The following is a 15778-nucleotide window of genomic DNA, read 5'->3' as shown; positions in this document are numbered from 1 at the left end:
TGCCCTTTGCCTAGAATGCCCACTTGGCAAAGAGGAAGAAACTGAGGCAGGGAGTCCACACAGCTTGCCACGGTCACATCCAGCAAAACTGGACAGGAATATGAGTCTTCTAAGTGGAGCAGCCCTGCTTTTTCTCATACAGCAGTGTGCTATGCTTCTCATTGTGCACCTGTGAGGTCAGCTATGTACTTTGTAGGGACCAGTACAAAGTGAAAATGTTGGTCCCTTGTTTCAAAAGCAAGAAAAAAGGTTTTCTTCCTTTTTCTTGGCCTTTCTCTCCTGACTTGATGGCATACATTATAATTGGCTATTTTACACTGGGTTTCTTCCACACAGAGTCCTACCTAGGCAACTGCAGACCTTCTAAGGTATCCAGAGCCTCAACTACAATGGGCCCCATGGGGTACTCCTCCCATCCATGCTTAAGTCTGTGCTGGGGGCAGAGAGTAGCAGTGGACACCTGGTGGGGGCAGGAAACCAGTGGTCTTCCTGGCAGGTGGGACCACACATGAACTGAGACTCCAAAGCCCCCACTGCTTGCATACTCCAGTGTCCCATCAGACTTTACTTATAAAACACAGATTTAAAGATAAAATTAATAAGAATAACAAGACAGCAACCACAGAAGATTAAACCCCAACTGCAGAGCATCTCTCTAAACTTGGAACCCTGTGAAGCCCCTGCTCACACAGTCATAAAGTAAGTCCTGAGCACAAGAATCACCTAGGATCTTGATAAAATACACATTCTGATTCAGTAGGTCTAGGGCGGCCCTGAGCCCATCCATTTCTCACCAGTGCTTAGAGGATACAAAGACTGTTGGTCCTCAGGTTAGAGCTGAATAGCAAGATCCTATGCCACGAGATTCATCTTTTAACTTGTTTTTATGTCAGAGCCAATTACAGACCTTCTGCTTCTTTCTTTATTCAAATATGGCACCACAAAAATAGGCATTAAATTAAAGTCCCCATCCATTTTCTCTTAACAATATGCTGAGTCAGAAATAACACAATCTATTCACATTCATTCCATCCACCTGCCTGGTTCCCATACAGACAGAGGCACAAGGTACTCAAGCATATGCTGCTGTCCCTGAGGTGACCATAACACAAAGGGTCCTCCCCAAGCAGACAATGCTATCCATGCTCCAGATGGGCCAGTTGTTGAAAACTATCGAGTAACACTGTCCAAAACAGGAGCAAGGGCCCATTTCTCTCATGAGAATGATGGCTCCATGGTTTGCATTTTTAAAGACATACTCTCTCAGGAATGGCAGCAACATTTAAACTCAAATGGAGAGTTTCTCAGAATTCCTATAGTATGAGATCTCAAATCACAGAGTCCTCTTTGAGGTAAATCCATACAGTAGGTAAAGAATGAGGTGGTCAGCAAACTGAGCCTCAGTTTCTTCATTCCCAGTATGGGGACAATTAACACCCTACCTAACAGGAGAGTGCCTTCAGTTATATCACAGGGGAAAATCAATAGGAAAGTCTACAAACTACAAAGTACTAGGCAAATCCAAGAGTGTTGCTGTCTAACAACCTTTAAAAATGCTATAGGTGACTAATGGATGTTACATTTCAGTTTCAAGTCCTGTGGCATGGGGGGAGGAGAGAGGTTGTTAATGGAATGTACTGTGTTCTTTTAAAGGTGGAATGTTACCAGTCTGACAAACCTCTTTTATAACCAGAACAAATCGTGCCTACCATTCAGCATTACTTGGAAATCCATCATCAATTTGATTTACACCCAGCGTCAATAAATCACACAAAGTAGACCCTGTGTAGCTCAGGGAGTAAACAGAAGTAAACATTGTGTTTCACCTGCCTTGTTGGCGAGACCAAACAAAAACTCTGGCCACCTCAACTGGAATAATGCCTTTTGGTTGCTGGCTGGTTTGGTTATTTTTGGAACCTTTTATGGAATATTAACTTTATTTGCTCTAATTCTACAGGAAGCCACATTGGAAGTACAAGGAAATATAAATGATTAAAAAGCAGAAGTGAAAAAAGAAAGCAGCCAAGTATTTTGCCCCAACTTTCTTTGCTTATATCTTAACTGTATCTCGTCTCACATGTGGGGCCTCAGTTGCTACTCTTGCACAGGTCTCAATAAGGCTACATTGAACAGGATGTACACTCGCTGTTAGCAGGCTTCTTTTCATTATCTGTTGTTTTTCTGGGAATAAACATAACTGAAGGAATGATACAGGAAAGTAACATTTTAAATCAGTGGCAGAATTTTAAAATTTATGATGTGGCAGTAGGAGAAAAACATGAGGTTCACTGACCCACTGAAGAATCAAACACTAACTTTAGGTCAGATTACAAACCAACTGAATTAGCCATCCACAAACAGTTAAAAGTAAAAACTTGATGTATTATTTAATGTACATTGATTTTTAGACCTCCCAGGCTCACACAATACATTATCTTTCTTCAACCAGGTCTTTACAAGATGTAGACACCACACTTAAGTGACACAAAAGAGTTTTTTAATCCCAATTAGTTTGGTGTCCTCTGTTGATATTATTCTGGTTTTTTTCTGACCAACAATAATGAATAACCCACAAGCACTAATGAATAACTAACTCCCTTTGTCTCCAAGGACAGCAGAGCCCAACAAGAAATGTCAGAACCCCTGAGGTAAAATAAAAACCTTAATAATGAAAATCTTCCCAATTATATAGTCCTCAGGGTACCAGGAATGTAGAATTGTCTTAAATATTTAAATAGTTGTGTCAAATGTGCTTAAAGTGGGGATCATAAAACTGATTTCCCAGATGCTTTGAAAAATGCATTCCTACCAGTCTAATTACAATGAGTAACTGTCGGAGCAGGAAGTAGGGGAAAATGCTATTATTGGTACAACATAACTGGGATCCTTTGCCCACAAATCCTAGCAAGGCCAGTAGTTTGCCAACTACAGAATGTCTCCCATGCTCACTTATGGCTCAGATAAATAGGAACACTCTTATCTCAGAACATTAAAAATTTACATGGTGTAAGCAATCAATTTTAAAACTAATTTCTACTACCTTAGAAATGTTGAGCTAAAAGTAGCACTTTCCTCTCTTGTAGGACAGAACAAATTAAATATACACTGAGGTTGCTGAGAACGAGGGTTTGTGCTATGTGATGAGGAGGTATGGAAAAGCTGTCAGTAATGTTGCCTTTCAACTGGAACTCATTATCTTTTTATAATATATTTCATAACTGTCCAACGAAAGGGCTTAGAAACAATGACTTCTTAGAGTCAATAAGGACACTCTTTCACATGTTTTTCCAAATACATTCCTCACAAAAAGGATCTGAGATTTGGGAGGAAAATGAGTATTTCAGGCAGGTCTGGGGCGGAGAAGTACAAGTGTGCTTAGAACATCTTGTTATTCCTGAAAGCAAGGGAATGCCTAATAGGAACATGTTCAAAGGACACAGGAACTCACTTCAAGAGGCTCCCTCTGACCAAATTTGGGACAATTCACACACCAGAACAATGATGGTAATGAAAGATAGCATAGTAAATTGTGAAAAAGAGAATCTGTACTTCTACATTAATTCTCAAAAAGAGGGGGTAGAGAAGCTCTTCTTTCTAGCAGAATATCAGATAATAAACAGAGGAAATAATAAAATAAGGAAATCACTGTTAAGCAATCAACAAGGGAGAAACTGATTCAGACAAGGGTATAGCAATGGAAACTATGAAGGTTGCTGGAGAACACGGTATTCAAATATGGATTACTGATTGATTTAGAAAGGGAAAGTATCCTTCACAAAGTGGTTATCTGGTGACATCCCCTCAGCCAGGCAATCGAATGTGGCATCACAAATTCCAGAACAAAGAAGCATTCAGTGCTTCCTGGTTTAATGCAACGGGTAGTTCGCAAATCACCTGTGTAGGATTCTTGCCCAACATGGTTAATCTAAATCCAATCTTCCCAAGAAATAATCTGACAAACCATATTGTGGGACAAGACGAGCCACTAACGTGACCTCTAAAAATATCAAAATATTTTGTCAGGAAACATGAAGAAAAAAGGCAGGGGAAGAGTGCTGCTATAGAATAAGACCAGAGAGATGAAACACAATACAACACATGATCTTTGATTCAATTCTGGTCAAAAGAAAAAAAAAAAAAAAAAACAGCTATAAATGACATTTAGATTATACATGGAAAAAGAAAATAATTTCTAAACAATAAGTGGAATAAAATAAAATTAATTTGATATTGACTATATTTGAACTCTATGTAAGTAATACTGTTGTACCAGTTAAATTCCTTGGTTATGATGAATATGTTTTGGTTATAGAGCATGAAGGTTGCCTGCTTAGGAATTCGGAGGCAGGGTGTCACAGTGTCTACAAGTTACTTTCAAGGGATTCAGTGCACTTACAAAAAACAAAGGTAAATGATAAGTAGAATAAAATATACTACAACAGAACATGATACAAAATAATGTAAGGCAAGATTAAACTTTTAAAAATATTCAGAACCAAAGTATGAATTTTACTGAAGAAATACCTTACGTAAAGACCAGCTAATTAAAGAGGGGAGAGATGAATGGGTATCCTAGACAAACTGTTGAAAGGGCACAGATTTGGGGAGAACTGTCCTTTTTTTCTTTAGACTTTTGTCTTTCTTCCTTCCTCCTTCACTCTTCTCAGAATGCAGACTCCAGGCAGAGCTGGAGTGAGGTGGTCACTGTGCAACCAAGACCAAGGAAAGCTCTCTCATCTTGGGCCTGACGCAGCCAGGCTGCCAACCATTAGCAGCAAGCACCTACCCCAGCCTTCTCTTTGTGTGAGAAAAATAACCTCCTACAACCAAGGTTCCCAAGTGTTCTCAAATTATGGCATGTTTCGTGTCTAGGGAATTTTTTTCATGGTGCCCCTAGGCCAAAAGGAACACCTAACGGTTGCATGCATTAAGTAGCTACGTGTCAACACTTAATCGCATTTATGTACTAACAACTTATTAGCGGTTTGAAAAAAGTAATACACATAAATTAAAAGTAATGTTACTATTTCATTCCTAAATAACCTCAATTACTAATGGGATATGTATTCCAATTGTGCACTCTGCACTTCTCACACCTGGGAGTAAGATTAGACATTGCCAACCTCAACATGTCCTGCTCATACAGATTATCACTTAATACTTGCTATTTTTTAATTGTAGTAAAATATACAAAACATGAAAATTTACCATCTTAACCATGCACTTGAAAGGAAGGGAGGTGGCTGAAAAGTAGAATAAAATATACTGTGATCAACAGAACATAATGCAAAATAATGTAAGCAAGATAAAACTTTAAAAATTTCAGAATCAAAGAATGAATTTTACTTAAGAAATAGCTTAAATAATGACCAGCTAATTGAAGTAGGGAGAGCTGGATGGGGTTTTGGGGCAAAATGTACAGATCAGATCATTATAATCACATTGTATAATTATAACCATTACCCATCATCACCAGAATTTTCTCATCTTCCCAACTGAAACTTGGTTATCATCAAACACTAACCCCTCATTCTCCCTTTCAATCCCTCATGCAAACACCTGCTCTCTCTATAAATCTGACTCTTTCAAGAAATTCATATAAAATAAAGCATACACTCTTTGCCCTTTTTTGACTTGGATATTTCATTTAGCATAATTTACTCAAGGGTTTTCTGTGTTGTAGCATGTGTCAGAATTTCCTTCCTTTTAAAGGTTGACAAATATTCCATTGTATGTTTATACCACATTGTGTTTATCCATTCATCCACTGATGGACACTTGTTCCTACCTTTTGGCTATTTGGATAATGCTGCCATGAAGATGGTGTACAAAGTACTTGTGACTTTTTTATAACTACAACTATTGAAAATGTGTATTTGCAGAGATAAGACCTCACCCAAAAGGAACATAGTAAAATTTACTACTGAAACTACCAGTCTCCTCCAGTTAGTATTTTCCTTGGTATTTAAAGGATGTCATGCATCTTATATTCCTTTCAAATTTTAAAATGTCCTATGACTGCTCAAGTTCTCTGTACTATACCAGTGACCTTGCTACACTACTTGGGAATACACCATATGATGTTAAAACTTTTGTTATTTGCATTTCCTGTAGAGCAGATTGTACTCCTTAAGTAATATAAACATTCCTATCAGGTGTATACTTCTCATGAGGTTTCGACCTGGAGATTCTCTCCTTCAAGTCAGATGTTTATCTGTGTGACAATCCTTAGGTGACTGAAATTGTCTATACACAGCTCCACTACCTTCCTAAGAGTTAGTACAATCACTCTTCAAGCTTATAAGATGCTTTTTCTTAAGCATCATCAGCTTTTTTCTTATCTTTAGACTCAAACTGAAACACGGCTTTTCCTGGGTCTTGGGCATTCTAGACTTCAGACAGGGACCACACCATCAGCTCTCCTAGTTCTCAGGCCTTCAGACTCAGACTAGAATTAATCCATCCACTTTTCTGGGTCTCAGTTTGCGAATCTACCCTGCAGATTTGGGGACTTGACAGCTTCCATAATCCTATGAGCCAATTTCTTAAAATAAATCTCTCTATATATGTGTATATAAATTTATAGGTGTGTGTGTATATATATACACACACATATATGTATATACACACACACACACACATATATATATATACACACACAGATATAAATATGCATCCTATTATTTCTATTTTTCTGGAAAGCCCCAATTAACAGTCTCACAGAGTCAAATGTTCCACCAGTGTTCCCAAGAGACAACCAAATTCCTTAGCATGCCATTCATGATCCTTCAACTGCCTTCTGCTTATTCCTGTCCAGCCTCATCTTTTACCAGTCTCTGTACACTCAACCCATGCAGAACCAGGTAGAAGCTCATGAAATGCCCCAGGTTTTGAGAGTGTTTTCTCCCTACTCAGAATAAGTTCTAGACAGCCTCCTACATGCATACATGTGCCACACAAACACAGAGGACACACTCTGTACAATTACAAGACTGGCTCCTCACTTTGCAGGTGTCTGCCTAGATACTTTACTCTCCTCCAGATCCACCTATTAAGCACAGACCAGAAATCCCTCTCAATAGTTGCCATATACTCTGAGTGTACACTTATCAGAGCCCGTACTGTTTTATTTTAACTGTTCATAAATTTGCCTGAATCTTCCAAGTGCTTGAGGGCAAGGACCAGGTTTTATTGGCTATTGAATTTCCAGAATAGTGGCTCATCCAAAATATATGCTCAATAGTTATTTGTTGAGTAAATGATCAGATGAAGTTCAAACAGTCCCAGATCATCAGTTACTGACTAAATTTTGGAATTGTCAACCAAGATTCAAAAGGGACACATTCAGCTATTTCTGGCATCATCCAGACCAGTGATGATATCCATGCTGTAAAGCCAGGAGGAAGAATAACAGAGTACCCTCAATTCCTCACTTGTGCCCATGCATGCCCCAACCATTTCAGTCTCAAACATGTACTGTAAGCTAGCAAGCTGAACAAGAAGCCAGAAAGTCACAGGAAGAGAAGCAGGAAGCAGCAGCACTATTTTTTACAAGCATTCCAAGGTGTATTGACCCTGAGAGTTCATTATCACTTAAGTATTTGAAGCATTTTTTTCACCATGATGATAATTATAGCCATGTCTGGTCATCATCAAAGCAATATTCCCAAACTCCTGGCTGGCTGGTGCCCTTGAAGTTATTTATTCTTTCTAGACTAGTGCCCTTATCGGTAGATCAGGCATAGCATACAACACAGGGCTGTTGTGAGGAATAACTGAGACTATGTACTGGAAAGCACTCTACACACTCCCTACACATGGTAAGTTATACTTTAATAAATGCAAGTTATTAATATTATCACCATTATTATTGTCGGTCAGGTTTATAAACATAAGTACCTATGAAAGCAAGTTTCAGTTCACTAGTCAAGCATGAGCTGAAAGATTTTTACTGGGCCTCGGCCCCTGAAAATCCAAACACTGCAGTTGGATATTAAGGAATTAGCTTGCCATGCAATGAACATAGCAACCTAACAATGACAGAGTTTTTGTGGACATAGCCCCCAGGGAAACTTTTTCCTATACTAAACATCAGTACCTCTAAGAAATAAAACAACTCAAAACCAAATCTAGACCAAATATAAATAAGTTTTTAAAAAAAATGAAAAGAAGAAAATAAAAAACTACATGTGTATCTGGTGTTGTGCCTGTCTTTAAAGCTCCTCATTTATACCAACTTCTCCATACACAGAAATACACAGACACTAAGACAAACAACTCTTTGGCTACTCGCCTGATATAAATCATTATTCACCTTAATTAACTGGGTGAGTGGCTGTTCAGAACCAGGCTATTAATTCTATTTGATGGTGTAAGTACTTTTAATAAAAACATTTAAGACTAAATGCTAAAATACCTTAAGGAATATATAATTGTGTTATTTTACATAGCAAAGCTATATTTTACATGGGTCTTTCCCTTTTTAGCCTAAATACACATACAAACTGCAATATTACTTCATTAAGTCAACATCAATTTCTAGAGAGAGTATGTCATTCAAACAATTTGCTATTCCCCAACAATTACTCTTTAATTTAAAATATCTGGTAATTCAAATACTATTATGTTAAAAGTATATTCTCTCTGCATTTCAAATTAATCGAGTTTTCTAGTCCCCCACAAGTACCAAATACATCTTTTCATTATTCTTTTCCAGTTTGCTTCCCTCCTATTACTAGCTATATTTTAAAAATTATAGGCTTTGCTCTTAAAATAATGTTTCTTATCATTTACAGTGACTGAGTCCTCATTTTATTGGCTATTAAAATATTCCTCCTTTTTTAATCCTCCTTCCAAACACCACCTTTATTCTAGCACTTCTAACACTAGCATAAATGGCAGTTCCCCTCATCCCTGTGGTCATCCATGGCCCATAGAATAGAGCTCCCAGTAAGCCAGGGCAGAGCTACAAGTATTCAGAAGACAGGATCTTTCTAATCTATCTCTGGTCCTTCTGCCACCACCACCCACCCTACCTCCCTGTTTTGAATCTTTCTATTTTACTTTCCACTCTGTTTCACAGTCTAGTGAAGTGCACGTGCCCAGCATTCACACCCTCCCACACACTCCTTACCCAGCAAGCTTATATATCATTATGAGATCATGAACTTTAACCCTGACATTGAATCACCTATTTTCCTAATTTTCTGGCAGGAAAGGGATTGGGGGAGAAAAACTTTCCATTTTTTAAAAGATCCCAGAAAGACAATCCTACCTTTCCCAGGATTTGGAGGAAAAGGGTTTCCAAACTCTTGCTGCTTTGGCTTTAAAGTGTGTGACCCTGACATGCCTCCAGCCTGGGTGACCTGGAATCGTGGCTTCCCATTGGTGAGCACTTGTCTCCTGGGGCTCAGGGCAGGCAGGTGGATGGAGCTCTCAGTCAGGGTGTTCTGAGGAGCCATCCCTCCTCCTGAGGGTATCTTGAGATGGAGGCTGTTAGCAAGGCTTCCAATAGCGGGGCTTGGTGTGCTGCCACAGGATGAGGGGCCAGGAGTCCCTGAGTGGGCTCGGATGGGAGGAATATGTTGGCCACTGACCATCCCAGGCCCCTGTGGGGTTCCTGATGTCCGGTGGAGACTCATGCTGCATGACCTTCCATTCATTCTGAAAAACCTGTGGCCAGGATGGTCAAATATCCAATGGCACTAATGACTCCTTTCAGGCAAAGTCCAATAAGTTATCCATGGTGTGGGTTATAAGCCTGTTTAAAAAAATAAATGCGGGCATTTTTAAAAGTAAAAATGAAAACAAGGTACAGTGAGAGTTTTTAACCTCTGTAGCATTCATATCAGGAAGAAAAGAAGCCCTCTTAGCAAAATTACCTTTTATGTAGAATGAAGTCATCAAACAAATGGCTCCTTGGCAGATACTCTCCCCTTCTGTGATCATGGTAGACATGGACTACGGATCACTACCTCGTTTTGTTTGCCACTGAGCCCTTCTCAATACAGTGCTCTTGGCAACTACAACCAATCTACTGGTGCCAGCTTGAAAAATGAAACTTTTCTTGCTGCCTAAAGGATCTGTCCCTACTAGTTCACTTTCATACAGTGGTTTTTAAAAACCCAAAAGCACCACCTTCATGAGCCATGAGACAAATGCTACAAAGTTCCTGGTAAAAAACACAAAGCAAACATGGCCTCTAAACTAGATAATGGGGATATCACAGCACCTATGATTTTTCAATCTAAGAGCAATCTATTCAGTCTCTAGATTTACAAAAGATTAAAGTTTAGGTTTGAGAATATTGTGAAGCTTTCATATATCCTTATATTCAAACATTTACAGCACCATTAGAATTTTGGTTCCATATGGATCCTGCATTGCAGAGATAGAAACAGAATCAACACACAATACTCTACCTTTCCATTAAAGTCCTAGAAAAAAAAGAAGGTTATGCAAAATCCCTTATGGAAAGCACAAGGACAGAACAGCTCTTCTAACAGTGAGATATCCAGTATATTCATAATGCAAGACATGCTAGACATTGCCCATAGTCTTATGAAGTTTTTAAGCAGGAACCAAGAGAAGTTCTGACATAAACACGAGATACCATCATCCATCCACATGTGATGACATCAGTTCTCATTGTTCTAAATCATCAAGGAAGATCCTTACCTCACTTAAATAAAGTGTATGCAATGAGGTGGCCAAGTGCCCTGGTAGTGCCACTACTCCAAATGTTTGATAGACACATTTATAATCTGTCTTTTATACTGACAAGGTAGTCATGGAAAGAAGTCAAGGTTGAACAAACACAAGAAATAAGCAGAAGCATTCAGATGTCCTCAACTGGATGATTCTCAATTTTTTCTGTGAGATCCTCCACTTCAAAACAAATGATTCCTTAAATCATCAAGGAAAGGATGCTCAGGTAAGAAAACTTTTGTTGAATCTTTTTCTTTTATAGTTTCTAGGAAGTCAAATATATTTAAGTTTCAACTCAAGGGTTCCCTGTGCCTTCTGCAAAGTTTACCCTATGTGCCTATGTTGACGAACTTCAAAAATAATTAATGAAATAAAACTTGGAATGTTTCCTCATTTTTACCAATTCTCTGTTTTGCTAAGAATTCCATTGGTCTGTCACATTTAACACTGTCCTGCCATCCAGTCCTAGGAAACATTCAACAGTACTCCTCCAAGTCCGGTCTCACTCTTGCCCTTCCCCTGCCCTACAGTCCCCATGAATGCCTAACAAGTTCAAGTTATCCAAACTGAATGATGAGTTAATGGATAATTAAGAAATAGACCCTGATATCAGACTGGTGATAAAATTTCTTCGTTTTACACTGAGAAAACTCCAGAGACATTTTTGTTGTGTCCGTGTAGAAGAACTCAAGTATATTCCCAGCCCGTGTGTTGATTCATTCATTGGTTGATCATGAGCAAGAGTCATTTAATGTCTTCGTGCTATGTCAGATAAAGCTATCTATTCTCCACTCATTGATAAAATAGAGTTTTCTGAGCACTCTGAACCCTACAAAAGAAAGCACTTATTCAGTGTCCACCCAATAAAAAGAAAAGGCAAAGAAAAGTGTCATATTGGCAATTTTTTGAAAATGAAGAATTGTTCAACATGACTGGAAATATGAGTCACTCAGATCATGGTCCAAGTGACAAGTGTCTGCAGATTTGCAGACTGTGGCCATATTCAGTTTTTAAAAACTAAGGGAGTCGTTTTTGGCAGGAAGATCATATACAAGCAGGAATTCTCATCAAAAATTTGGATAAAAACACCTAAGTAAATACTTAGCATTAGGTTTGATCATTAAGAAGGTGAGTCTGCAAGAAGGGAAAATAATTAAAGTGCTGAGAACTTAATTATCAGGCACTCACACCTGTCTGACTTGCACTGAATTTTTTTTTATATAAACTGCACTCCTGTTTTAAATAGCTTTAGGTTGAAAGTAAAAACAACAACAACATGTACTTAAATTTTATTACTGAAAAAGCAGCAGCCAAAAAGTAAAGTGACTAATACCAAGAAGAAAAAGCAACAGGTCAATGGCATGTGAGCTGAGCAAGACCTCAAGACAAAACTAAGCTGTATGTGAAAATATGCCTAAAATCCCCATTTTCTTATTAATTATGCCTACAGATTTTTTCAAGCATTAGATACCAGAATGTAAATGTAAATTTTGTTTATTCATATTAAAATATTTGTATACTTCTTAGCTAAGCCATATGACCAGGACAGAATTTTAAGACCACATGGTAACCAAAAAGGAAAAAAAAATTCCTCATTTTTAAGAAAGACACACAGTCATAGAGTCAGATTTTAAATGAGTACTTGAATAGTTAAGATGCTGAGTTCCATTTCTGGTAAACCATTTGTAATGTCTCTGGACCTAGAGATTTCATCTACAAAAGGTTGACTATGATCGCGTGGTCTCCTGACATTCTGTTATTCCAGATAATTTGGGTATAAAAGATAAACAAAAATATCCACTGATTGTAATCAAGAATACATAAGTATATTTTGCACCCATGGCATGTAAATCTAGGGTGACTGGGTAGACATGGAAGCAAAAGTAATACCAGTGTCTACCAGTGCCATCAAAGCAAGAGCAGACAGCAGTGTGCAAAAAGACAACACTAACCAGGAAAGATGAGTTCACTTACTGCAAAGAAAGTAAAATCACGATTAATGGGCAACAAAACCTAACTGGTAGAATTCCATAAGAAGAGTCTCTATTTAAAAACCCAACAGAAAAAAAGAAGAAGAAGAAAAGGAATGAAAGAAAAAGAAAAGGCAAGGGATATCTAGAGGTCTATAAATTTAGAGCATTTTAGATCTTATGTATTGACACATTTATATTTTTATACTCCACTGGATTGCACAATGAAAATGTTCGTTCTGCTAATGAGTCAACATGACAGTTAATAAATCTTTCCTCTTGACCATTTTCAAACTCTTAAAACACACTCCTGTAAATCAGGTCAGGGAGGAAATGACTTAACCCCTAAGGAAACTAAGGCACAAAACCATTTAAAAATTCCACTATTTTTCTGGAAAAGCATGACTTTAATCAAAATATAAAATCATAACTCTACATTCTACCCAAGGTTCCAGGCACTGTTCCTTGTTGATTAAGAAATTAAACAAATGAAAGCAACGTTAACTCATTCATTCGAGAAAATTCCAAAAACACAAGTTCCATAATGTCTATTTACAGTCAAAGGCCCTTTCTTAGTAAATATCATTAATAGACTCATCTAGAGTCATAATTCATCTGATGAGCCAGTTAATTATTAATTTTTATACATCATTTCATTTCCTTAGGCTACATTTAGCCTCTGTTACATTTTCCATTCCTTATGCCACAAGCATTTCTTACTCTGCACAGAAAACCTGATAATGAGGCATAAAATACTGGTCAGGAAACAAACCTCTCCTGAGTCTGTATATATGTGTGTGTATGACTAAGCCATCTCAAATACAGTTCTTATTGATTCTCCTTTTCCCCCCTTTGGGTTAATGATTGTATAATTTCATTAACACTGCCTTTTCAACTCAGCTGCCTTGATCGTTAATAGGCCAATGCTATTCCCATGGGTTTCTCTTATTACAGCTTTTGTAGCCAGAAGAATATAGAAATGAAAGCCTATTGATAGATAATGTAAGTTATTCTCATGCACAGCTACAGTGTGAAGCACATTTTGCAATTCAATCAAGGACAGATAGAGCTGAATGTTCTTAGATCCCAGGAGTTCATTTTAATAAGCAGAATGTACCTTGTCCTAACACAGGTGACTGACTCCTCAGAAAAGATTGTATAAACAAAAACCAATCATGTAAGTCATTTTATTGGCAACAATATAAACACAGCTATATTAGATGTCACCAATAAATCAAAATTATTCTTGTCTGCAATTTTAACAAGAGGAAAGTGCAAACATGTGCCTGTGAAGCTGGAGGATATTGTGGAGGAAATGTATAGGATGTGTACAATATCATTTCTCTAAATTGAAAATGGAGGGTCCCATATTATAATAAAATAACCCATAGCAAGTTGTACTTGATCTTTTCTGTGGACTCATAACTTTATTCAGTGAAACCAAAAAATTCACAGAACTGACAAGAGAAGTTACACAAAAACAGAGCTAAATTGCTCATAATTGAGATATGGAGCAGATATGCAAGGAGTTTACCTAAAACTAGTATGTATAGGCTTTTGACTTGAGTACTTCCAAGGTCTAATGTTGGCAATTGGAACAATATTGACTTATTTATTCTGAGCACCAAAATGTGCAGATGTTACTCAAGCAATACAATCACCAATAAGATGAAATCAAAGAAGTTTCATTCTGAGTTACACTAACTAAAAATAAGACAAATTAGTGTTCCCTCCAGAGATTCTAAACCATTCTTCCAACTACCCTTCAGAAAAGAAAATGAATGTTATGGCTCTCATCTAACAGAAATTCTGATTTTCATTTATTTGTGGATTCTAACCCTTAGCTAATAAGAGATAGATGTATTTTACTTTTATTTTTATATTTTGTAAAATGTCCTCAAAACTGAAAATCTTTCCTGAGTATAAGAAGTGACATAACTGGCAATACCATTTTAAGTTTAAAATAATAACTATGATATTTAAATTACAAGTGGTAAGTGCTGGGGAGTAGCTCAGTGGTACAGTGTTTGTCTAGCAGGCATGAGGCCCTGGGTTCAACCCTCACCACCATAAAAAAAAAAAAGAAAGAAAGAAAGAAAAAATTTGGATACGACAGAACTGGACAGAAGAAAGGAAGAAGAAGGACAAGGGGAGAGGAAAGGGAAAGAAGAAAAGGAATGACCAAGTCTAAATTTAAGAATTTATTCCAGTCAGTTCATCCCAATAAAAATCAGAAGCAGCGGGGGTTGGGGTTGTGACTCAGTGGCAGAGCACCTGCCTAGCATGTATGAGGCACTGGATTCGATCCTCAGCACTGCATAAATACATTAAATAAAGGTCCATCAACAACAACAAAAAATTTTTAAAAAATCAGAAGTAGCATTAAGAATATTCAACACAATGATAGTGATTACAGATTGCTGGAAGAAATTCAGAACCATCAGAAAAATGCTGCTGGAGGGCAATTTTAAAAGTTCAATAACCTCTCTTAGGATCCACTTTCCACACTTCAGTGTATCTATATAACTCTCATATCCTCCTAGTTTACTAAATGTCACTCATTTTAATAGTAATTACTTGGAAATGTTTCACTTACTTTGCCTCAGTCATTAACTCATCAATGAGTACAGAAAGGTCTAGAAAGCTGTAGCCCTACCAAAAATGGCAAAGGAGAGGGGGATAATTAGGGCTTTCCCTTGGTCAGCCAAAAGAAATCACACAAAAATGAGAATGAACTGGGAACCAAAACGATTTTTAGGCTAAACAAATAAGTTCAGAAAGGTAACCACAACTTGTATAACGATGCTCTTAGCTCCTAGAACAGTCTTTAACAAAGTGCTCTCTCTGCAACAGTGTTTTCCAAACCGGACAGCAATCTGTTGGTGGTCCAAGAATCACTTATTCAACAGGGAAAACATTTTTTAATGAAACAGAACCAACTAAAATAAAACATAAGTTAACATAGTATATCAAATGTATATTAACGGTCAAGTACTGTTTTATTTCAGTTATTTGTGGGTGTACATGCCTGAATATCTGTATGTAGAGATGTGTGCTCTGGATTAAGATAAAATTTGTATTTTTGGTGATCCACAGTCAAA

General features: G+C 37.5%; 1 protein-coding gene across 8 annotated transcripts in view; it reads right to left on the bottom strand.

Moving 5' to 3' along the window:
* Positions 1–15778, bottom strand: part of Glis3 (GLIS family zinc finger 3) — a 424342-nt gene that overhangs the window by 401393 nt on the left and 7171 nt on the right. For 3 of the 8 annotated variants that reach the window (XM_047525253.1, XM_047525255.1, XM_047525254.1), the window contains one exon: positions 9275–9760. The exons of 4 other annotated variants lie outside the window; for them this stretch is intronic. In XM_047525253.1, the coding sequence (XP_047381209.1) occupies positions 9275–9662 (388 nt within the window). In that variant the 5' untranslated portion in view covers positions 9663–9760. Of the gene's footprint in view, positions 1–9274; positions 9761–15778 lie in introns of those variants that run through there. One more of the 8 variants, XM_047525260.1, reaches the window with a different exon arrangement.

This window comes from Sciurus carolinensis, chromosome 14 (genome assembly GCF_902686445.1).
Source record: "Sciurus carolinensis chromosome 14, mSciCar1.2, whole genome shotgun sequence".
Classification (NCBI taxonomy): Eukaryota; Metazoa; Chordata; class Mammalia; order Rodentia; family Sciuridae; genus Sciurus; species Sciurus carolinensis.
This window is presented reverse-complemented; position numbering and strand designations above follow the sequence as displayed.